Genomic DNA, 25,370 nt, shown 5'->3' with positions numbered 1-25,370 from the left:
CCAAGTCATTGAATCCGTCGCCATTTTGGTGCTTCGAGTGAATCGATATCTTAAAGTGGCCTTTTCTACTGCTACTACTTTTTCTGCGAACATTTGTCGAGTTTCATCTCCACTCTTTTCGTTCTCAACACACTCCATTAGGACAACCCAGCAGCAAGCATCTGAAGCGTTCACATGTTATGCAAGGTTGAGTGAGGAGCGGCTCGGACGTATATGACGTAGGGGAAATGGGGGTAAGACGGACATGTTAAGAAGTACTTCAATCCTCGTTGACGGCATTGAGCTTCGTATTACGAAATAGGGGAGTATGAATGACAATATGGGTTTGCAGAAGAAATGAAGACACTTTTAAAATAAAAATAATGAATGAAAATTATTTTTCCAAATTAAATAAGTACTCTATGTACATGAAAATCACTTTTGATCGCAGGTGAAAAAATTGTGTCTTAAGATAATTTTATTTTATAATGGTAAGTTTTTATGAGAATGTCTGAAAATTCATAGAAAATAACATTAATTAGGGTCATAAAAATGTACTTCTAGTAGGTAAATAAAGTCAAGAAAATTTCGCTCTCTCTCTCTCTCTCTCTCAGTGTTTTGTGTCCAGTAACTGGAATAGGACAAAAAGAGATAGCAATAGAAAAAAGAGTTGAACATTCTTCCCTTCACTTTCCTTCATGCATTGGATGTGGTTATGGATGTGACTGTCCATTTCAATCCCACTAGTGCAATTATTTCAATACTTTAAATTCACCACTTACGAATGAATTTACTTTTCCGTACATACCTAAGATCGCTTTTTTGTCAACTCACAAACCGAAATATAACCATCAGCGAATTCAATTTTGCAATTAAACTACTCAAAATGCTTTATATCGAAGCCGCAAAAATTACATCCATACGCGGCATCATGTTTGATTTTCGGCTTTTGTTTCCCTATTTCACTTTTGATCATTATTCATAGGATGGTTTAAATATTATAGAAGAGAATGTAGAAGGGGTTCCCATCAACAGAAATTTGAAATTCATAAAGCAACTATACAAATCAACCACCTGTCCATTATACCCCCACTGTCCATCTTACCCGCGGTTCCCCTATAGGTTGGTTTGTTATTTTCGATCGTATCGCTAGCTGGAGAGCTGTTGCCACTCGGGGCTTAACCAGTTATGCATGTGCAAAACTAAATAATTGATAGGATTTTCTCGTAACTTTCAAAAATACTCATAGTCTCAGTTTTTAATGAATTTGTCTTTTCGGAAACGGGAGTTAAATTTCTCATGTCCTAAAAAACATTCTCTCATGATTTTTTGACGCACACAAGCGTAGGTACATCATGAACGAGAAGCGTCTACGCAACATTTTCTGTCACATGCGGTATGTGTTGAGAATTGAAAAAGGGGGTGAACTCTTGAATTCCATGTTTAGATAAATACGTTTTCTTCTGTTCAGTATGTATACTATTTTTTTCTTTGATTCTAAACAACGTTTTTATGAAATTGTAATGCATTTGACTTGAAGTGAAGTAGAAGCCTTAGGATTTCTACCACGCAGAACATTAAAATTTGTCGGAAAATATTGATTCATGATTTCGGATAATGTAACTCTTAAAAAACCAATGCTTCAAATATTCATAACTGCACCCTACAAGTAATGTAAAAATGCCCGAAGCGCCCAACCTCGGCTGTGTTGGCTGGAAGCCGCTAGGTGGGAAAGAGAAGCTGATGCTGATGTTTTCCATTTCATTTACATTTTCATTGCGGTATTATTATGTTAGTGTTTGTGTATTTCAGTTAGAGCAACCTAATGTGTTGTTTGTTTCTCTAATATTGTAATTGAAAAATTCAGATGAACTGCTGGGAATCTTTTAAATTTTTAACGGGTGGGAAGTTGATGAAATCACACAAACTTGCTATTAAATTGGTTTGTTTCAGTCTATTAAAGGATTTCTTATATTGAGCCGTTTCAAAACTCTGCCTAAATAATTTTACTGTACTATTTACAAGTTTTCCGATTTTGATAACGGAAACCTAAAATAATTACATAACCATTGAGTTTCTTCTATGGGATACGGTCGATACGAATACTGGATAGCAAGCGCAACGTCGAGAGAGTCAGGCCAGGCAGCAGGCTGCGATATGATACATGATAATAGCTCCCAAACGGGTGTCGAAAATCCAACACTGTGTTTCGCTGTGACAGCAACATGTTGTGTATTATTCGACTGAAGCGAACAGGGATCCGCATGTTTGAAGCTTATTTTTAGATATTTTAACATAATTGGATTGAGAAATTATTTGACCTTTTTTTTTATTTGTCTGGGATGAAACCTATTTCTTCTTACGTGTTATTACTTTTTCAATATGAAGTTTATTGTTTTCTGAGTTTATCTTCTGCAGTTTGCTTTAAACAAACAAATGTATTGTCAATGAAAAAAATGTTCTCGCCAACAACTAATTGTATTTGCTAGACAAATTCAGATCCCTTCACGTAATACAAATGCTTGTAGATGTACGATACGACAGCGCGTTCAGCACAATGCAACACGGCTGATACATCGAACTCAGAGTGTGTTGCATCTGGAGTCACTTAAAATGACCAAGTTTGATTGGAAATGAGCGTGCGTTCCAACAACTGTTTCTCTTTCAATTATTGCCTAATATTGGTGTGGTTGTTTTGAATGCAAAATGATTGTGAAATTAGGCTCTGAAAGAAGAATGCGGAATATCTCTCGTGAATCGTGCTAAAGAAATGAAACGATGCCGTCATACTTTTTATTTTAGTGACTCTACCATGAATATTGGATGAGCAGTATTCTCAATCAGTAGATTAGTAGCCGTGAAATATATTAGTATTACTGTAGTCTTTCGTTAGGGGCATGACGAGCGATTCATTCTGTGTCACACACTGACAGCTGTTGACATTGTTGTTTGAACACTTGTATTTGTGAAACCTCGTTGGAAATGTTTTTTTTTATTGGTAGAATTGTCAGTATTGGTGATGGATTGATGTGACTCAGCATTTTCCTACGTCAATTGTATAATATATGGAAAAAATGGCTCTGAACCTTGATATTACACTGAATGTCTATTTCTATGTTGTTACTAAAAAAAACTAAGTACATTAAGTACGCAGAATATGATGCAGTACCTGCTTGGGTGTAAACAATGTGGATCCACCCAGGTCGAAAATAACAATTGAACATTTCTGTCGTATATTGTTTTATTTCAGCCACATAAGAGCTGTTTCCCGACGTTCGGGGGCGATTCAACCTGGACTCTAGCTCCCAGTTTTGTAAATTGAATAAGTATTAGATCGCATTTTGGAAGTTTCCAACAATTGCTCCAAATGAACATGATATGGAGCTTCCGACACGGAGCTATGGGGGGTTATGCAGAATAACTGTTGTTAATCTCTGATCATCTCTACCGGTGCGGTACCTGCTGTCTGTACAATTCAGTGCTACGGATCGCCATTTTGTTTTCCCTCCTGGGTCGATTTCTCGAACCGTTGCTGTTCGTTTTGTTGCTGCGCGACGCTTCGTACGTTCGTGTTTGTGTCGAGCTGTTCGAACTTCTCCGGTTTGCTTCGCCTTGAAATTATTTCAGGGGAATTGAGCATCAGCGTATTGGGCGAATGGTAGAAAGTTGATGTTCGTTTTTTAAACTTTTCTGGCCGCTGGATTTTGCTTTATATTAGACGTATATTGTACTTTTGCGCGCATCTAATAACGGAGGACAGATATTCTCTCCATTTGTTTTTTTTTCTTGGTTAAGTTCGTTCAATTAAGGCTTTATTTAATAATCTCTAGAAAAATAAAATTATCTGTCAGCGGGGAATACGGCAATATTTTTTGACTTACGTATAATTTAGCACATGGTCACGCGAGTTCGATACACAGGCCAAAGCAATGAAACATCGGTGCAACATTTTGGTCGCGTACGGGCGAAAACAGCAGAAAAAGCGACAACAAAAATTGAAGAGCGTTCGTTTGATTTTCTGCTCTGCGTGCTCCTCGGAGTAGGCTGTGGCATGTTGAATTATTTGCGTCCTGTTTTATTTTATTTTATTTGGACGCTGAATGAAAATTAATATATTTAAACAAATATGTATTTAGTTTGTAATGTGCGGAAAACTGATTCAAAACTAATTGCTCCAATGTAGTAGATTAATGTAATCGAATCTGTTTATTATATAATATAATATAATATAATATAAATTATCTATTTTTATTAAGTTGTATAACTTTTTTATTGTAATATATTGTCTAACGTCTTTGCATTATTCCGAATGACAGTTCGGTAATCTTCGGCTTCATTCGTCAAACCGAAGCTAGCCAGGTCAAATTTCTCGTCGTTCAACGCAGCTCATGTGTTAGTATTAGTGCAGTAACGTTAGCAATAAGACGTGTTATTTTTGTACTCCGCCAGATCGTAGCTTTTGCCTGGTAAGTTGTATTTTACTGTACATGTCTTGTTTTGTTCTGCAAATATTCGATTCTAACTCATTGTTACCTGATGTAGCAATACATGGTAGCTATTGATATTTCTTGATGTCGGCTAAACATCATACTGACTGACAGATACAGCTGCTAATTCAAGCGGTGTTCATTCCATGTAGTAACAGCCCCTCCGCGAATCAATGATCTGTTGACTCTACGCTCTCGTTTCGCTGCTGAGTTAAAGATAACATTGAGGACGGAAAGCCACACACATTTTCGCTGTAGTTGCTTTGTCGTTGACGCGACTCACAGAATCAGCGAATGTCGTTGAAAAATATTTACCCTATTCGCTTAGGGTTGAACGAATCTATTGTGCCCGATGTAACAATGGATGTATTTGTTCCATGGCTTATACTAAATTGATCTTGTGAAACCATGCACTACAAGGTTTTGGTTTTGGCTGTTAATAAAAATGCAATATAAAATGTTAATGCTACGTTTAAAAAAAAAGCAAAATGTTGTCTAATTATTCTGAAATAATCATCACAACATCGACTAATTAAAATACAAACAACGTTGGGAGAGTATTGAAATATTACGACTTCGATGCAACAGATACATGCATGCAACACTATAAAATATATGAACACCGTTGCTGCTCTGACACTCTGGTTTCCCCCCGAATTGCAGGGTGATATTATATTGGGCGTCATTGAAGAGAGATAGCGCGCAGACAAGATTCTTTTCTGTCTCGACCAAAGCGAACTTGCTGATAAATTGAGATTACATACACAATTCGGAAATAAAGTTATCGCATTTTAATTTCCATTAATAAATAAAATATTTCAATATTGTATTTTTTCTATTTAATGAATTATACTTATTTCGTATTGCGTCTAAGGAACAGAGAGGTTTACTAAGAGTTTTTTTTTCAACTTTTTATAACTTAATATGAATAAGTAATGCTAATGATATCATTGACCCCGTGCTCCTGACCATTTCTAATCGATATTCAGGACTAGAAGAAGCAACTTTTTAGTTTTCATACGTAAACATACAGTTTGCTTGCTACCAAACTTGTATTCACTGCTACATACGCGTCCTAACGGATAATCAAGTTGATTAAAGATTGAATATATGATATATGAGAATCAACCCATTTTTAAGTACAACTGCGTGAACCGCAACGGAGTTAAACTCTGCAACTTAAACATAATGAATATACCTAAATTGAATGAAATATCTGAAATTTAATTTTTCATTCCCTTTCCACCCGCTGACGCTCACCGCTCAGGACTACGTTTGTGTGGTGCGATTTTCATCAACACACATAACCACGCCGGGTACAGCAAAGCGTGGATCACACTGTAGCAATTCGAAAGCGCGCAGTCTCACATCGAAATAAATGATGGGGAGAATGAGTGTGGTGGAACTGGTGATGTTTTTGCAGCAGCATCATTCATGTCGCTCGATGCGAAATGGTTGAGGATTCCGTGGACGAATATGGGGAGATCTAAATTGTATTCTCGATCTTGGCGGTCACTGAATGCTCGAAAACGGAAAGGGAGAGATGTCGCGAGCGTGTGGGGGATGTTGTTTCGATTGTTTCGTTGTCATTTTTTTACTTCATATGGTTTGTTGGTTGTCAATATTTTTGCAAAGAAATTCTTTCTGTCTGGGGTACTATCCTATTTTTACTGTATACTTCAATTGTGACCTAGATTAGAGAAGAATATCGTCACATTTCTGTTTGGATTTCTTGATTCACGTGCAGATAAAAACAACTTCAAAATCGTATTGTTTAATGCCATAATCGTAGTATAAGAAAAATTTGTGAATACTAACGAAATGTTAGTATATGATGATCACAGTAGGCCTGTTTTCTCAAACGTACTAACCTCAATTCAGAATCGGCAATGTTCGGGATCGTTCGGGTTTCCCTCCGAACAGTAGGCCACCTCTGGCAGCTCTGCAGCACACAACGGTTGCTAGTGTTTGTGTGGCAGTGCTAGCGTCGAGACGTGTTTGTTTTTCTGCTGCCTGGGAGAACGCCGTTTGTTCGGGAGAAAGGTAAGGTGCAACCACGTTTTATTAACCTTTTCTGTTTCTGTGCCAATGTTGCTGCGTTTCTATTCACGTTGGGCCGGCTGGCAACATTTTTCTGTACCTTTGAATGGTTGACAGGCGCGTTCAAAAGTAACGTCTGATTGTTTCCTTCTTCCGATAATTTATTGTTTCCAAAAGTACGATGGGTTTTGTTTGTTTGATTATCAACACTGGTTTCTCTTGTACAGTTGATTGTAAGTTGACGTTGATGGATCATTATTTTTACCGGTTGTTGCCTGTAGACAGGTTGAAACTTTTGAAAATTTCCTCTGCAATCTTTGGGACACAACAGAATCCGAGTGATAGGTATTCACGTATGTGCCAACAACTGCAACATAGCCCCAGGATCCTGCTTGTTGTTCTACGCGTGCTTGTTGTTCTACGTTATTCTCCCGGTACCACCTCGTTATGTCGGTATGCGTTTTTTCGTTGCCGGGCTATGTACTCCGGGTACCTGCTTGATGTGATTTTTAACGCCAGATATTGTATCTTCAGCATGCGGATGCGGAGTATCGTATAACTTTATATTATTGATCTGCGATTTTATAGGTTTTTCGAAGGGCTGCCGTGAGCGGTCTTCGTGAATATTTTGCTCTAGTCCAAAGAGAGCAGTAATTTGAATCTTTGAAGCAAGCTATTTTTTTCAGATCATTTCAACCCCGATAACATGCTGTTGTTCGACTTATACTAAGTGAAATAAAGTGAATATTTTAAGTATTTTTGATAAGAATATGGCTTTAAATTCCTCTCGGATTTTGTTTTTATCAATCATTCAATTAATCAATCATTCAATTTCGGCCACCACGGACCCGTTTATAGCTGCTGATCCGTTGGACCCGATTTTTCTCTACACTCGGCCACACATTTTGGCCGGAATGTTGCGAATTTCGTATTGGATGTTGTATCTGAGCTCTTCTAAAGTTTCTGGTTTGTTGGCATATACCAGAGACTTGACATAGCCCCATAAATCATCTCGAAATTTCTATTTTCCAAAAGATTTCACCTTATATTTACGTACCGTCGTTGGGGGTGAGAATGGGTCAAAATAGGAAGTTTCAGAATTTTTTGTAGGTCGGATAAGTATCGTAAATTAGAAGGGAAAGCACTTCTGATTATGTAGATATTTTCTCTAATAATGACCTTACGAGTGTTCAGAAGATTGTTGAAAAGTATTAATTTTTCACTGAACTGCGATTAAGGTTGAACCAATCTTAGAAGGGGTGAGATTAATCAACGTAATCAATATTGTTTTCTTTTGAGAGTTTTCAATCCGTCCATCTAGAAGTGCGATGAAAATGATAATATTTGAGGATTTTTCTTAATTCTGCCGTCGACGATGTCTTCTGCTGGTTCCTGGAGGGTATCAATCTTCTTTCGTCGCTTTCAACAACTATCTCTCGTTTCGAATTGAGGAATTCCTTGAAACTGTTATCAATTTTTCTGGTGAACATGGAACATGGGAAATGCTTTTTAGTAGCGGCTTCACAGTAATCGGATAAATGCCACATTCTTGAATCTTGAAATCAAGTTGCTCTTTCAATTGTCATTAGAGCTTTCGAAAATGTTGAAATTCTCATATAAAAACGTTTTTGATCTTCAGAAACAACAATGATTTATCTAGACGGCATAAAATAATAATTCTATGAAATATTTAACCTTGTTGTAGTTTTCTATAATGCTGAGCATTATATTTTTCTGAGATGTTATTTGCTAGATATTTACACATCAAACTATCATGAATTACTTAACAATAACTAGTTGTACTACAGTGAGGTATTATGCATTAGAAGCTTTTTTTGCAACTATTCCTTTTTCTTTAGTATGTTGTCCTTATGATAACTTCTGAAAAGCCTCTAGAATAATCTTGCTTGCTGTTTGTTTAAGCATATCTGCTGCTAGACGTAGGACTACGTTACGATATCTAAACACTGAACATTGAAAACAATCAAAATAATGAGGATTCCGTATACTCGACCACTTGTTAATAGATCGCAAAGATGTATATATAAAGGGTGTGTCACATCAAATTGCATCACGGAAAAAACGCTGTAGAAATTCGCCCAGTATACCGATCCTTTTGAAAATTGTAGACAGTAAAATAAAAACTATTAAACAACTTTTGGCATTTTCTTTTTATTCATACTTCGAGCCCAAGCCCGTATGCTCGCACCTTCCTCTTTCCCCCGTCCATAAGGTTCTGTGAAACGTCAGGTTGTAGTTTTTTTTGAACAGAAATCCATTTTCTCTTGAAGTCCGCCTCCGATTTGACAACTTTTGGGTTCTTCCGGAGGGCCTGCTTCATAATCGCCAAATATTTCTCTATTGGGCGAAGCTCCGGCGCGTTGGGCGGGTTCATTTCCTTTGGCACGAAGGTGACTCCGTTGGCTTCGTACCACTCCAACACGTCCTTTGAATAGTGGCACGAAGCGAGATCCGGTCAGAAGATGGTCGGGCCCTCGTGCTGCTTCAATAGTGGTAGTAAGCGCTTCTGTAGGCACTCCTTAAGGTCAACCTGCCCGTTTACCGTGCCGGTCATCACGAAGGGGGCGCTCCGCTTTCCGCAAGAGCAGATCGATTGCCACACCATGTACTTTTTGGCAAACTTGGATAGTTTCTGCTTGCGAATCTCCTCCGGAACGCTGAATTTGTCCTCTGCGGAGAAGAACAACAGGCCCGGCAGCTGACGAAAGTCCGCTTTGACGTAGGTTTCGTCGTCCATTACCAGGCAATGCGGCTTCGTCAGCATTTCGGTGTACAGCTTCCGGGCTCGCGTCTTCCCCACCATGTTTTGCCTTTCGTCGCGGTTAGGACGAATGAACTTGACAAATTCAGCTTATTGGCGACATCCCGGACCGAACTTCTCGGATCACGTCTAAACTGCTTAACTACGCGCTTGTGATCTTTTTCACTGACGGAGCATCCATTTTTGCCGTTCTTCACCTTCCGGTCGATGGTTAGGTTCTCGAAGTATCGTTTTAGTACTCTACTGACCGTGGATTGGACGATTCCCAGCATCTTACCGATGTCCCGATGTGACAACTCCGGATTCTCGAAATGAGTGCACAGGATTAATTCATGACGCTCTTTTTCGTTCGACGACATTTTTCCAAATTTACGAAAAATTGACAGTGAAGCATGGCCAACGTGATCTATACACTCTTATCTGATTATAAGCGAAAGCTGAAGATATAATTCCTAAAAATTAAATTTCTACAGCGTTTTTTCCGTGATGCAATTTGATGTGACGCACCCTTTATTAGGGTGGCAGCGAAAATGGTCATGTCAAATTTCAAAAACCGACCATGTACATTTTGTTTATTGGCTCAAAAAAATGATCTGTGCATAATTTCAGCTCAATCGGACATGATTTAGGGATGCCTCAAAGAGCTCAAAGTTTTGATTTTTTGATCCTCGAAAATCTTCCAAAGAGGGAGTAAAGGAAATTTGGAAAATCGAAATTTTGTTTTTAATGCCAAATGACTTAAAAATGCATGAAACGTCGAGATCTGGTGTCATCTCGAAAAAAAAATTTTTGGCCGAAAATCGACCTTTTGGGACTTTGTGTGCTTTGAGGCACCCGAAATTCGATTGGTCCAATTTGTGTTCTTCAAATTGTACCGACCAAAACAGGCAACTAGAGTAACAATGGAACACAATTTGAATACATCAATACTACTGCGAAATCAAACGTAGCTATTCATTATGTACTTCATTCTCAATACACTGAAGCCTGGAGAGAAGCGAAACATTGTGTCGTAAGCCCCATATCTTTGTGATTCTACAGTCAGTCAATTTGAATAAATTCCGCAGTTCCTTTCCGAACCGATCATTCATTGTCTAACCGCGAAGCAGTTTCCGTACACTGAGGAACGATAGCAATGCAGCAGCACCTCAAATCAGAGGACACGAGAACAAAAATGAATTTATTCCATAAAAAAGTGGCACTTTTCCGGACCACCGAACCTTTCACTAAAGTGTTATTTCAATACAATTCAATGCAACTGTTCTATGCATTTTAGAGTGTTCGAAATAATAAATGGTGAACTCATATTGATTGCAACTGTTTGGTTTTTAATAGATGACAATTGTAGTGTGACTAATTCCCACCATTTAAGAAGGCAAAGGCCCCAGAGATAGTCGTATTCTCAGTCCTCGGGAGCAGTTTCCTCAAATCACATACACCGACACTATAAGTCTTGTGAATATGATCTTTTTATCGCGATATTGATGAAAAAATGCTTGTTTCCACGAAGATGAGAAAATGAAAATGACACACAAAAATATCACTTTTACTCATCTTCTCCGATATAACAGGTTGTTTTAAAAATTCTTAACCTCGAAAGCTTCCTAAGCGTATGGCATCATGCTGGATAGCATGTTTATCATCACCTTGATGTTTTTCAAACAGAAGAGATGCCTCACCATTCATTTCCCATACCCGGCATACACTGTGTCGTCATATACTCACACGGAGCAACTGCGCCCATCATGCGCTATCGCTATCATACGCTGGCCACCCGGTGACCTATCGTATGCATGAGACCGTAATGCAGGTTTACGGGAACAGTCCCGGAACCATCAACGCACAGATGGGTGAAAATTTTTGCAACGTCCCGAGTTAGAAAAAATAGGAGATGATCCCTTAGTTAGGTCCGACCGAGCGTGGAAGGCACAATTTTGCCTGAAGCATTACGTTTGCCCGGTTAATCTTTACTTTGAAATATATCATTCATATTTACCCAGCAAACATTTAATTTGAAATGTTTCACAGTTTCCGTACCTTTTCTTCAAATAAAAGTGTATTTTTTGAATAAGAGTCAGCTTAAGGCAAACAGAACCCAAAATAAGAAAAGTTCAGTAAAGTGCGATTCGCACACAACATCCACGTGACGTTCACGTTCCGTCACGTCACGTTGCGTCAATTATTCTTCCATGGAATTCCTATTGAAACATTCACATACACCAGCAACGGGAAGTCGAAGTTCCCGTTGCCGGTGTATGTGAATGTTTGCATGAGAGCTACTTGTAAGAATAATTGACGCAACGTGACGGGACGGAACGTGAACGTGACGAGGATGTTGTATGCGAATCGCACTTAACTCTGTCATACGACCTATGCATTGGAGGTTTTTGATATGATACCCTGCATAGACTTCATTTAGTCCCAAATTTTTTAGGCTTCTTGGACATATTGACGGGTCGAGTGCATGCAGTGCAGGGATGCCAGGTTTGAAGACATGTCTTCATTTTGAAGACATTTGACTTACTGTGAAGACATTTGATTTTGTGAAGACATTTTAAAGACATTATGAAATATGTGAGGACATTTCAGTATGATAGCGTATGTGAATTTTTGAGAGATTTTATTTTCATAAATTTCTATTGGCCGGAAAGATAGTCAATAGAAGTAGAGCTTCTGTATCAGTGTCATTCGATCGCTTTTTTATCAGTGTCACTTCTTTACTTTTGTTCTCATTAATCAACAGAGACTTTTTTTTTAGTGTTCAACTAGCAATAATCACACTTCTGATAAACCTTAATGGTTATGATATCGTCACTGCGCAATCGTAGTCTCGGGGTCATTCACTCGAGAATAATAGAATAATCAGTTTTATGGATAAGGTTTGAGCTACAACCAAAACTTCAAAGCTGAAATAAGCAAATTGAGTTATCACAGTTCCGTTTTTGTGGAAAAACCAGGGCGATATTCACCCAAACAACGGTATATCAGGCTAATTATCATTTTTAAACTCATGAAATTTAGTTCGCAGTTGTGAAATATATTCTTTATTCACATTTATTGAAATAAACTTCAAAACCTCAAGGCAAGTTTAGTGAAATGCGCTATATAACAATGCCAATTAATATAAACATTGAATAAGCTATTAAACTTTGTCCAAATGCATGCTATGAATTTCAGTTTTTTCGATAAGACTGTGAAGACATTTGAAGACATTTTTTCGTACCATGTGAAGACATTTGAAAAAATCACCTAGCATCCCTGATGCAGTGGCCAGTGCATTTTTAGAGTATAAATTTGGTTTGATGTTTACATTAGCAACAACGATCAATTGATATCGCTTTTTTCTACCCATTTTTCACCTGGCAATATTCTCTGTTTCATCTTGACGGAAACTTCACACGCAAAATTACACCGTTGAAAGTTTGACAGCTGAAGAGAATCTTCCCACCCTTCAATAAGCGCTCATAAAACCTCGCGATATTTTTTTCTCAGTCACTCACACCAATGCACTAGTCTGGAATTTCTTTCAAAAATTCACTACCTCTTGAATGTATTCGTGGGAGCGTCCTCCGGCCTGCTTTCAGGTTGTCAAAACAAAACCACAAACAGCGCGAACAGTTTCGGTTGCATCTGTTGATGAGAATTTTGTATTTATTGGAACAAAAATATCGCCAAATAGTAATATTATTCAAGTGTGTTAGGTGTTTATATATTTAAAGGGTTTGCTCATTTGTTTTCTACGAATGTGTTCAAACTTGGAGTCGATATAGAGAATATTTTTCACTTTTAAATCAAATAACCTGAGAGTATTGTATGTAGTTAGCGTAATAATTTTTGTGAGTGATACACTTAATTCGCGTAATTAATTTGACTGAGCTAAAAGCTTAGTATAGTTTAGAGAACTTTTTCAATAATCAATCTGTTTCATTCATATCTTTACAGAAATGTTTGAATAAGTGAGACAAAAGGCACGAGGTAAAGAATTGAAAATGATGGAAGTGAACCAACCAATCGCTACAAATGCCCTGGAGTTGTCCAAGATGAGCACGTCTGTGAGTGAGACTGAAACTCTGAAAGATGCTGAAATCGTTAAACAAAACGGGACGTCAAAACATCTCGAACCGGATAGTGAAATCACTAATGGCTTTAGTGTTGAGGATGCCATGGGACAGCTGATGTACAGTGATTCGGAAGAAAATCTCTGTGGAGGTAAGAATTTAGATTTTATACCGATTGGGGCAACGTTGTAGAAAACGTATTATCTTCTAGCCAAAAAGGAGGCCGACCAATCGGAGGCTGATGCTAGCGAGACTGAGCTGGTGCAAAATATCTCAACCAATCTCATCGAGGATATCATTCAGCTGGGTAAGGATGCCAAGCGAACGAGTGGCGAGAATGGCACACAAGAAGCGGAGGAAAAGGAGGAAGGCTCCGAGCTTCCGCCACCATCGGTGCAATCTTCGGAACGCAGTGGACCCGAGGAGGAAACCACCACCGCCACTGCTGTTTGTGCCATCGAGGAAGACACACTCATCGAAGCGGACGACGACTTGCCGGAAACGGTCAGCGATGTTGAGCTGGGTTTGAACGAAAGTGTCCTGCTGGAAGAGGATGACACTGCCGGTGAAAATTTGTTGCTCGTCAGTGGGAAGGAGGAGGGAGAAGGCACTTTGCAAAGCTCAGCTATACAGATCGAGGATAGCGTAGTGATTGCTGGTGGAGGTGGTGAAAGTATCGAGGTAACGTTGGATGAGCTCACCGATAACAGCATGGTGACAATCGACGAGAGCGGACTGAGTATATTGAACACTGCCGCGGTTGATATCGGTGACATGACGACGGTTGATGATTCGGTGAAAAGTGTGGATGAGATGGCGGCTGTTGCTTCCGCAAAAAGCGAGGAACAGTCAGAGTCTGTCATGGAGGTGGAAGAGATGATTACATCGTCTGCTGACGACAGTCCAAAGGACGATGACGATGAGAAAATGGAATCTACCGTGGAGGAAACTGGGGGTGATAAACTGAACAAATCTCAAATCGCAGCGGAGATAGAAGATTTGATCACGTTTCAAGATATCGATAAGGTTGAAGTACGAGCGAAAACGCCTGATAATATAGCTGAGCATCCAAAAAGCGATTCTGACGAATCGGAAATTGTTAAATTGCCGGATGAAACCATGGAAGAAGAGGCGCCGAAGGTTCTAGAACCTGATGTATCGGATCTAATAAAGTTCGACAGCCTCGTTGATGCTGTTGAAGAGAAAAAACCCAGCCAGGAAGAGGCTAACACGGAGAAATCCGATCTGGAGAAACTACCGGAAGAAAGTGCGGAGAGTGTAAGTGATGAAACAGAAAAGGATAGTTCCGAGAGTAAGAAAGAGACTTCGGATGAAATTTCAGAGGGTTCACCGGAGGAAAGTTTACCGAAAGCGTCCAATGGTATCGACCAAGAGAAACAGTCAACAACAGAAACGGAGAAAAAAGACGACGAGAGCAAATCGGATGCCTCAAAGAAGGATGAGGATGCCTGTCCTCAAGCACTGCAAGCAGCCGACGAGGAAGATTTGCTGGAGATGATGGAGGAGCCCGCGCAGATGGATCCAGACGAGGAGAACCTGGAGGAGGATGGCGATGACAATAGCAGCGAATCGGGAAGTGCTAAACGCTCCCAGGAAGACGAGGGCGACGACGAAGAAGAGGAAGAGGAGGAAACCGTGGACGATGACGAGAGTAGTAGGAATGCTGGGGATGATACGATGGATGTTCAAACAGCAGAAGAAGGGGAAGAGCTTACCGAGGGGGAGCCGCCTGTGAAGAAAAAATGTTCCATTGATTTGAGAGAAGCTGAGAATGATATGGACAGCACTAGTAGAGAGCCAGAACATGTCGTAGAGAAGGAGAAGGAGGATAAGGAAGAGGAAGAGAGCATTGATCAACCAAAACCTGACAAGCTGGATGAGAAGTGTAGCGGAAAAGCCAATGAAGAAGACAAAGTTGAGGATCTGATGAAAGAAGTTGATGAACTGCTGAGGAAGGATGAAAACAAAGTCGCGGAATCAGTGGAAACATCGGTAAAACAAAATACTACTTCTAAAGAGAGTGTTCCAAAAGATGTGGAACCTGAAAGCATGGAGGTTTGTGATTCAGAACCCACATCCGAAAAGAAGGCTGAGGGTGATTCGGAGGAAAATGTTACACGTGCTGATTCTGATGAAAAGAAAAGTAAACCGGAAACAGCAGAAAAAGAATCGATTGAGAAGGAGGAAGCTCCGAAGAAAACGGATGAAATGAAAGTGGATGATGATTCGAGTAAAGATACAAATGCTCAGAAAAAAATCTCTGCAAGTGTTTCCGATCAAGACGAAGTGTTTTTGATCGACGATGATGACGACATTCCAGTGAAAGACGATAAATCGCAAAAGCCTGTGGGAAAACGACCCTGTCCAGATGATAAAGGTGAAGCGAAGGAGGAAGAATTGGTTTCCGCAAAGAAAATTCGGTTATCAACGGAGAAGAAGGAAGATTCTGCAGAACCACCAAAAGACAAACCCGAATCTTTGCTGGAATCTATTGAACCACTCAAGGTAAGCTTGACACCGGAACCAGAAGCCTCTAAGGAGAAAAAAACAATTCGAATGGATTTCATGAACAAATTTCTTAAGCCTCTGGAAAGGATGAACCGTTCGAATTTGGAAGAATTCGTGTTGCAGAAAATTGTCGAAGGAATAGCTTTCAAATCCTCTATTGCGGAAATGAGAACCCAACTGGATGCCCAAGATACGCTCCTCCAGGGTTACCGCCAAAAGGTTCATGATCTGAAGAAGCAGTTCAAGGATTTGGAGATGGTCCACGAACGAGTGGTGAAGGATTTGGAAAAGAAAAATCAGCACTTCATAACGCCTGTGAAAATCACGAGGGCTGTCGGTTTGCAGGTTTCCCAACCACGTTTCGTCCCCGCGAACCGACCATCGGTTGGAGGCAACGCTTCTGGAAACAGTACTCCAAAGGGACCCATCAATCGATCCCCAGCTTCTACACCAGGAACTTCTCCTAATAAAAATACTAATCTAACGAAGCGCTTAACCTACAGCAGAGTTTCTCCCATGGTGGTGAAAGCAAAAACTTCTATTCAGCCAACAGTAGTCAATAAGGCGGGAACTCCCGCCACTGTTGTCAGCAAGACTGTTAGTAATTCGCCAGTGAACAAAGCTATAACTCCATTGCCGTCACAGGCAAGCAACGCTACGGTAAATAATGCGCAACCGCCACAACCAGCAGTTTCGACATCACCGTCACCAGCAGCAGCAACAACAACAACAACAACTGCTGGAACTCCAGCTTTGAGGAAAAAGCCGCTACAGAAATTCACTCCGATGAGACCACCGCTATCGATTACGCAGCAGGTTCAGCAGCAACAGCAAACACGGCAAATGCAGGAGCAACTTGTGAGACAACAAATTCAAGAGGTTCAAACAAGTGGAAGTCAACCTCAAAGCCCAGCTACTCAATCTCCTCAAGGATCACCATTGTAAGTATACGATTGAAGCGTTTAATTCCGTTTTTCTAATCATATTTTCGCTCCCCTAGAACACAGACACCTGAACCCACACCAGGTCCAGTCGAAGCGTCCCCTGCGCGCATCCCACCGATTGTGGTGAAGAAGATAACACCCCAAGCGAAGGGTACTCCCGGAACCATGCAAATCATCAACCGTCAAACCCCGTCAATGGTCACAGCTGCTACGAATGTGCGATCCGCATCAGCAGTAGCCACTACGGCGGTGACTCCGGCCAGCGCCGCTCCCACCACAGTTGACAATTCGCTGATAGATCTCACCGACGAAGACGATGTTCCGAAGGCGGCTGTTGTACGGGCACAAACGGCAACCGTTCCAACCGCTGTCGTCCCGAGACCTCCGATCACACTTTTGAACGGTCAGCAGCAGCAGTATGTTCAGCGACAGAACACTTCGATGCCACCCTTGGTGGTCATCAACCAGCAGCAGCGAATGGTCAGTCGTCCGATGCTGCAGCAGCGACCGGCAGGCGGTGGCACCATTGTGACGTCTACTCGGCCAATGTTGATGCAACGACCGGGCAACGTCATCAACGGATTGCCTAGAGCGGCACTGGCTGGTCAACAGACTTATAAACCTCGCATGATGAATGGACAAATTGGTAAGTTGGTAATGGTTACACATTAGTAGAGATATCCGTTGATCGGTCGACTAATCGATAAGTGACAGTGAATATTCGAAGCAAACCATTCATTTGCGTGGGTCAATTTACTGAAAATGTTTGTCTACGTGAAAGGGTTTTTTTTTAGATTTACCATGTAGAAATGAGACGATCTGCAAAAGGTCCTGGTCCGGATCTTATTCCTCCGATCTTTATCAAGAACTGTGCAGCGATGGTCATCGGACCGGTTTCAATGATTTACAACCAATCTCTGCGTGAGGGTATCTTTCCAGAGGTTTGGAAGCTTGCGTCGATAACTCTTTCCGCAAGAAAGACAACAAGTAGATGCTGTTTACGTCGATTTCTCTAATACTTTTGACAAAGTACTACATGGCCTCGCTATTCTAAAAATGGATCGATTCGGCTTACCATCCTGGATCATAAAACTGTTAATCCCGTACTTATCTCCTAAAGCGGATCCACAAGGTAGCATTTTTGGTCCACTGATGTTTGTGTTATTCGCGATGATCGGAAAAATATTATATGCGAATGTTTAAAAAAAATCTGAGTAATAGAACAGAATTTCGATTTATGCATATCGCAAGCTTAAATTGAGCGTTTAACTGTCTTGTGCCAGAAAATGGAATGCATGCAAACGCTGAAAAATGAGAGGCCACATTTACGCGCTCTTGTTCCCCTATTAGTACATATTCAGCGCATCGAACGTGTTCAGAAACGCTTCGTAGGGTATGCTCTACGTGGTCTGCCCTGGAATATTTCCATCAACCTACAACCCTATGAACAGCGCTGGCACTCATTGGAATACAAACCCTGGAAAGACGACGATCGGTACTACAAAGAATTCTTATTTTCGATTCATTGAACGACAAAATTGACTGCAGCTATCTACTTCTGAACGTTAGTCTACACGCACCATCCCGACAGCTACGTTATCATCGATTCCTAGTCGCCGTACGTATGGACAAAACAATTCGTTAGACGCTTGCTGGTGCGTCTTCAACGAAGTATCTGAACTGTTTGATTTTAATATTACCAGATTAGTCTATAAGAGTAGTATTTTTAATGGTTACTTGAAGCATCCCATGACAACACCGGTGGAATTCATGTTCGGGTTCGATTTTTTTTATTTATTCAAAAGGGGCGCACATCAGGTCCTGATAATGTATCCTTTTCTCTACAGGTACGGATGAATTTTGTCTGAGGCTTGCTGTACTCGTGCTGTGACGTTTAGAACGGGCCTTTATCTTCTCACGTCCATATTGAGTAATCCAGCGGACTAAGTTCGGGATTGGATGGCAGCCACACATCCTTCGCCCAGATGTTCTTGCAACCACTTCTGATTGCGGTTCGAGGCGTCGGACGGATCCCCATTTTGTTGACATACAACATTCGGCTCCGGCTGCTTCTTTGGCTGTTCTTTGATTCACGGAAGAACATACTTATTTAAAATTCCGAAGATAACCTCCTATAGCAAGCATCAATGAAGATTGGATGGAAACAAAGAACAATTTCAGTGTTCCCTTCAAAGTGATTGAATTCAATCTAAAATGGGTAAATCTACGGGTGCTGGGCTTACTGGACCAGGAATCGACATGTCAATTCTAATGGGTCAGTGACCTACAGTTTTTCAAACAGAAATACAGATTATTATAACATGTCCAAATATTTGTTTGGCTAGAAAATATGGGTATGCCAATATCTGTGTGTTCTCAGATAGCCAAGCAGCACTCAATGCAGTAAAATCATACACATGTCAGTCAAAGCTAGTTTGGGAATGTATTCTATCCTCCAAACAACTAGCTGCTACCGCAATATGAAGGTAATGAAAAAGCCGATCTCTTAGCAAGATTAGGATCTTCAACTAAAATCGTCGATCGTCGATCGTCGATCGTACATCATGCATGAAAACAGGGCTTAAAACCTGGAAAATATCGATGATTGAAGGCAATTAGAGGGCTCCATCAACACCAAGGCAATCCAAGTTATTTATTAAACCTTGAATAAGGCAGATTTGTAACAGTTAGTAAGGAGTTAGGCCGTGTAAAATTTCACTAGTAGAATTTAAGTGTTTTTGTCGAGCAATTTTGGAAAACTCGCTACTTCTGTAAGCCTGAGTCATCTTAGATCATTGTTCAATGTATTTTGTTAGACGGTAGACGGTTTTGTTGCTTCTCGATGCTCGAAAACTTTGTTTTGCGATTTCGAGTCTGTTCGGGGTAACACCGACACCTTCAGTCAGGGTAAAACTGACACCAGGGTTTGTGTTCCACAGACAGGAAAAATGTGTCCTTACTTTTTGTAGATGCCGCATGTTATATTTGGAAGACAAAACGACGGAGCTGGACTGATAAACAGTCTGAACCAACGATGAATCGGGCATGCAATCCAAAAAGCTTCCACGCTCATCGGCCAATCTCCCGTGTATGCTCACTAGGGTGGCAATGGATGTATGGGAAAAATTTCATCATCGAATTTCAAAAAAGTTTTGATTTTTTTATTCTCGAAAATCTTACAAAGGGGGAGTAAAGGAAATTTGGAAAATGGAAATTTTTTTCGATGCCAAATCACTTAAAAATGCATGAAACGTCGAGATCTTGTGTCATCTCGGAAAAAAAAATTTTGGCCGAAAATCGACCTTTTGGGACTTAACCTGAGAGGCAACGAAGATATGGAAAAAAATAATTATCGAATTTAAAGAACCGACCATGTACATTTTGTTTATTGGCCCAAAAATTGACCTGTGCAAAATTTCAGCTCGATCGGACATGTTTTAGGGGTACCCCAAAGCACTCAACAATTTGAATACTTTTGTAAGCCTCAAACCTAAACTTATCTTGAATGAAAATTTAATCACAAACAGTCGCAAAACACTCGATTAGAGACCGATGAATTAGAAATCACTTATTCACCCATCACACACCAACATGCTTGATATAAATTTATTGTACCATTCTTCCAGATCCCAGCCGCCGAATAGTGGCACGCGCGCCTATCCGTCAACCAGCGGCCAGTTTTGTTCATCCCGCTCCACTGCCACAACCGGGCGCACAACCCAACAATGGGGCCTGGAAGCATGGCCCACCACGGCCCTCGATACGTATCAACAACATCGAAACCGGCATCGTGATCTCGTGGACAATGGATGATCTGTCCGATAACCATGCTACGATTGTGAGCTACCAGATCTACGCCTATCAGGAGACGGCAGCACCTCCTTCGGTGGATATGTGGCGCCATGTGGGCGATGTGAAGGCTATGTTGCTCCCGATGGCGGTGACGTTAACACAGTTCCAGGAAGGTCAGCGTTATCATTTTGCTGTGCGGGCAGTTGACGAGCACCAACGGGTGGGACACTTTAGCCCCCCGCGGACGTGGAATGAATCCGCACCTGGTAAAGCTTAAAGTTCTTACATCTCTACTAGTGGACAGGAATATTTAAAAAAACAGAATACATGTATGTCAACAATTAGTGTAGATTTTATCTTGCAAAGCGAAGAATAGAAATAATTAACGTAACAAATTAATTATAGGTAGGATCAAGAAGATGTTTGCTTTTAAATGTGTAGTTCGCCAGTATGTAGTAAAACTCGTGCAGCACAAAACTGTTTCAAAGGTTTTGTTCTTATGACGCCAGCTCCAATGTGTTGTCGAGTAGCCATTCTCTCGTTCAAACGAAGGCATTGGGGTTATGTTTTCGTATGCCTGCAAAAAGTTTTTACCTTTCTAACCGGTGTACTGTTGTAACAAGAATAAATCTTCATCACTCCAAACCCATCAGTGGGCGAATTGTACAAAGTACTGTGGACATCAAGTCCCTTTCAATTAACAACAAAAAGATAATATTCAAACTGGATAGATCAACCGTCGAAAATCTAGATATTAATAGTAAAATTATCAAGGCGTATTGTTCTACGTGTAAGTTAAGCTATAATCTGCGGCATATGCGAGGATATTTATTGTAGCCAATTTCTATCAGTCGATGTTGGTTGTACTCACGCAAACTTACTAGGTAAATGTCGCAGCTATAGTAGAAGCAAAACTACGAGATTGGAATAAAAGCTTCATTTCTTTAACATAAGATTCCCTCACGGTATGAATTTGAATGTTTTTCTAGAAACTGAATTTTTCGACAAGTTTCCTACTGGTTGTTAATGATGTCACTGATGTCACATAATTTCGAAGATGGCTCGAAAAGAAAATGGAAAGGATTTGGAATAGAAACAGTGAGAATGACAATGATAGAAATTACTACTACAAGGCCTGAATTATAGCCCTAATAAATATCTCCGTATATGCCACTAATTAAGAGACAAAACTAGATTTAGCAATAAATTTTCCATAATATTTATCATGATGGTCTCTGTGGTTCCGAACAATTCCTATTCACTAATATTGTAAATCTCACTTTGAAGCAGTTTTCATCGCTACAAACAACGTAAACATAACAGACTGAAGAAGCAATTAATCAACCATAGAATCACGAAATTGGTAAGGGTGACCTCGATGCAGAGCTCTTCAAAGCTAGTCCGATAGCACTCATACAATGCGAGCACCGGCTGATGGACACGATTCCAGATACACCACAGCTACCGGAGTAAAAGTGACAAGCTGTGCTATAGCTGTCCCTAACGGAGCATACAAAATTCTACCACAGATTCCCTTAGTCATTCGTTACCAATAGTAAGAGCAGAGTTATGGGAAATTATAAGGGTAGACTTCATGCCTAGTTGCTCAATGGCGGACGAGATTTTTGCCCTATCGCAGAACGAGAACGATAAGCTCCACCCTGACGGGTTCGATGGTGAAAATGGTCGATGCTCACATTCAAGTTATGCCATGTTAACGTTTGCATTGAAAAGATGGCAAGTTTTACCTATTTTTCATGCGTTCACCTTAAAACCTGGTGATTAGATCACTTGTGCATCGTCGATCATAGTAACCCATGAGCTTTCAAACAAAATTTTACAGCGCTATCAGATGAACTGCTGAACTTATGGCGAAAACAGTAAATCCACTGCGCTGCATGATTTTTGCGTATTGGGAACTCCATCCCGTTACGAAGAAAGCCAAGTATGCCTGATATGCTCGTTCCGGTATCTATAATATCTTTACACTTCTGGAGAAGAATGAAAATATTTGAACGGAAGTCTGGTTTCGGTCGTTCGATGGTGCTACGCGCTCGTAAACTGCATCTGAAGCTAAATTAGAGGACGAAGGAAAAGGTTGGAGCAATAGAACAGACAGTGAAAAATTCCCAGGGAAGATGGACACCATTATGCGGAACCGTCTAACCGGAAGATATGGGGGTAAAATGCAAATTTAAACACTGAGCATGCAGGAAATAATGAAAGATTCCAAACGCTTACAACTTGAGCATATCTAAACAGATCGCAAAGATGTTCGCATCAATTGATTGGAAATATTTCTACGCATCTATAAAAAAAATAACTTTACACTATTTTTATGGTAAACAATTTGTACTCCTCAAATTGTACCGACCAAACGGATCAACTAGAGCAGCAGCGAAATACATCAGACTTCGGCAAAAACGAAGAAGTAAGAAAAAAAGTTGATGGGTCTGAGCCTAGAGGCACGGACGGGAACTTGACATAGGACTGATTATATGTGGCAATTACTTTTGAATGAAGTTTTTTCATTGTTCAAAATCTATTTTCACTTTTTCTCTTTTGATAAATCAAATGGAAGCCGTGAAAAAAAAACCTGTATGAACTATTATTCTTTACGTATTAGATGAGATAACATGGTAGAATCCGAAACCACAGGGGGTGCTGCCATACAAATGAAACACAAAGTTCTGCATTACTCGAGAATCAATCAAGCAAATGAAACCAAATTAGACATATGGAGGTTTTAGGGTGCAATAAATGTTTCTATGGTGGTTAGACTATCCACACCCCTCTCTTAGGGGGGGCTGCCAGACAAATGAAACACAAATTTCTGCATTACTCGAGAATCAATCAAGCAAATGAAACCAAATTTGGCATGTGAAGGTTTTAGGATGCAATAAATGTTTCTATGATGGTTAGATTCTCCACCCCCCTCTCTAAGGGGGGGCTGCCATACAAATGAAACACAAAGTTCTGCATTACTCGAGAATCAAGCAAATGAAACCAAATTAGACATATGGAGGTTTTAGGGTGCAATAAATGTTTCTATGATGGTTAGACTCTCCAACCCCCTCTCTAAGTAAACATTGAGTTCGGGGCCCAAATTATGGCCCCACATTGAAAGTCGCCACCAGTCGCAAATGTCCAATTACTGGTCAAAACCGACTCCAATGCGACACTGAGTGGTGCCTCAGCATATCGCTTTATAAGTAACTTACTGTACTTTTTATGCCAACATATCTCTTAGCTCCAAATGAAGTGAAAATCATTCGCAACTAGTTGAAAGAATTATTCTATTTATTATTATTGTTGCATAAGGGTCGGACTACGGGGTTTAAGCATTTAAATAATTGAATTCAATGATTCTCATTGAATTTTTCAAAATTTAGAACTGATTCTAGGCATGCTGATTTGAAAGAGGGCATGTTTTAGGGTGTAATAAATGTTTCTATGATGGTTAGACTTTCCACCCCCCTCTCTAAGGTGGGCTACCATACAAAAGAAACACAAATTATAGGGTGCACATAAACACAAACTTCTGCATAACTCGAGAACTAATCAAGCACAATTTGGGATGTGAGGGTTTTTGGGTATGAGAAATGTTTCTATGATGGTATGACACCCCTCCCTCCTCTGGAATGGAGAGGGGGTCCCATATAAATATTACACATATTTCAACCAGAAATATTCCAACCAAACATGACAATTGAAAATTTTCGGAAAACTCTGAAGAAAAATGGGAAAATTCGGAAAATTAAATTCTCATATGTTCTACAATTACATAGCGATAAGTGCTGTTAGTCCATTTGATGTTTGCGCTAGTGAAATTGATCTTTGTTCGAAACTGGAAATGGATTTTAATGTGATGAAACGCACTCCTACATCTTCTTCTATCTATACCAATAAAAAAGTATCGCCGAGTGTGTAGATAAGAGCAGAACTCGAGGAAGGAATTGTCCGATTTAGGGCTGTCTTTATTCTATCATATTTTCTGTATAAAACATTTATTCCATGTAACGGGGAAACATGTTATTTGCAAGTGGTTGAAAAATCTTGAACGAGAATTGTGTCTGAAAATAATCTGATATTATAATGATGAGTTTTGTTAGAAATACTAGGAATTTTATAATAAAAGGTAAATTTAGCGGGGTCGATTAGAAGATCAATCAATGAACAGTTCTGCGATTGGACACATGAACTTGCTCATAGTAAGAAAACGTGAATGAAGGTTTTTTATTTTTTTTTGGCTTTTTGCCTTTTGTTTATGAATGAAGGTATTAAAAACAAAAAACAAATTTTGGGCGGGATGAAGTTTGCCGGGTCAGCTAGTGTCCTATATTTTCTGCTCACTGAATTTCTACGCATACCGTTTGATGATTAGGCAAAATGCTGTCATCAAATTTACTTGTAGCGAAGAACATAATCTATTACAATGCATGAATTAGTGTTACATGGCATTTGTTAAAATTTTTTAATTTAGTAATTTAATCAATTCAAACAAATGATTACTAAGCCAACGGTAGTCCCACGTCAACCTTGCGGTTATATCATAGCCAACTATTTTTTATACTCATCGACAGCCTTTACGTTGGATTCGATCCTGTGGTTTTTCCTGCTGTTGTCCTCCAAATTGATTGCCCATGGGCCGTTTCACCTGCCGTCAGTGGATGTGTTATTTGAAAGATAATTCCGGCATGATTTTTGGGTACCACGACGATCTTTCGTGGTCAGATTGAGAGTGTCTTTATCCAGTAAA

General features: G+C 40.0%; 1 protein-coding gene across 8 annotated transcripts in view; it reads left to right on the top strand.

Annotated features, from left to right (window-relative positions):
- LOC129767894 (microtubule-associated protein futsch) overlaps positions 1-21,834 on the top strand; it is a 99,924-nt gene extending 78,090 nt beyond the window's left edge. For 5 of the 8 annotated variants that reach the window (XM_055769154.1, XM_055769155.1, XM_055769148.1 and 2 more), the window contains exons 2-5: positions 13,231-13,497; positions 13,558-16,816; positions 16,876-17,465; positions 20,446-21,834. In XM_055769154.1, the coding sequence (XP_055625129.1) occupies positions 13,278-13,497; positions 13,558-16,816; positions 16,876-17,465; positions 20,446-20,888 (4,512 nt within the window). In that variant the 5' untranslated portion in view covers positions 13,231-13,277 and the 3' untranslated portion in view covers positions 20,889-21,834. Of the gene's footprint in view, positions 1-4,380; positions 4,446-6,438; positions 6,510-12,986; positions 13,125-13,230; positions 13,498-13,557; positions 16,817-16,875; positions 17,466-20,445 lie in introns of those variants that run through there. The other 3 variants (XM_055769147.1, XM_055769150.1, XM_055769149.1) reach the window with 3 other exon arrangements.
- Positions 21,835-25,370: the final 3,536 nt, after the last annotated feature.

Source organism: Toxorhynchites rutilus, chromosome 2 (genome assembly GCF_029784135.1).
Source record: "Toxorhynchites rutilus septentrionalis strain SRP chromosome 2, ASM2978413v1, whole genome shotgun sequence".
NCBI lineage: Eukaryota > Metazoa > Arthropoda > Insecta > Diptera > Culicidae > Toxorhynchites > Toxorhynchites rutilus.
Note: the sequence above shows the minus strand (reverse complement) of the source record. Positions and strands in the feature narration are given on the sequence as shown.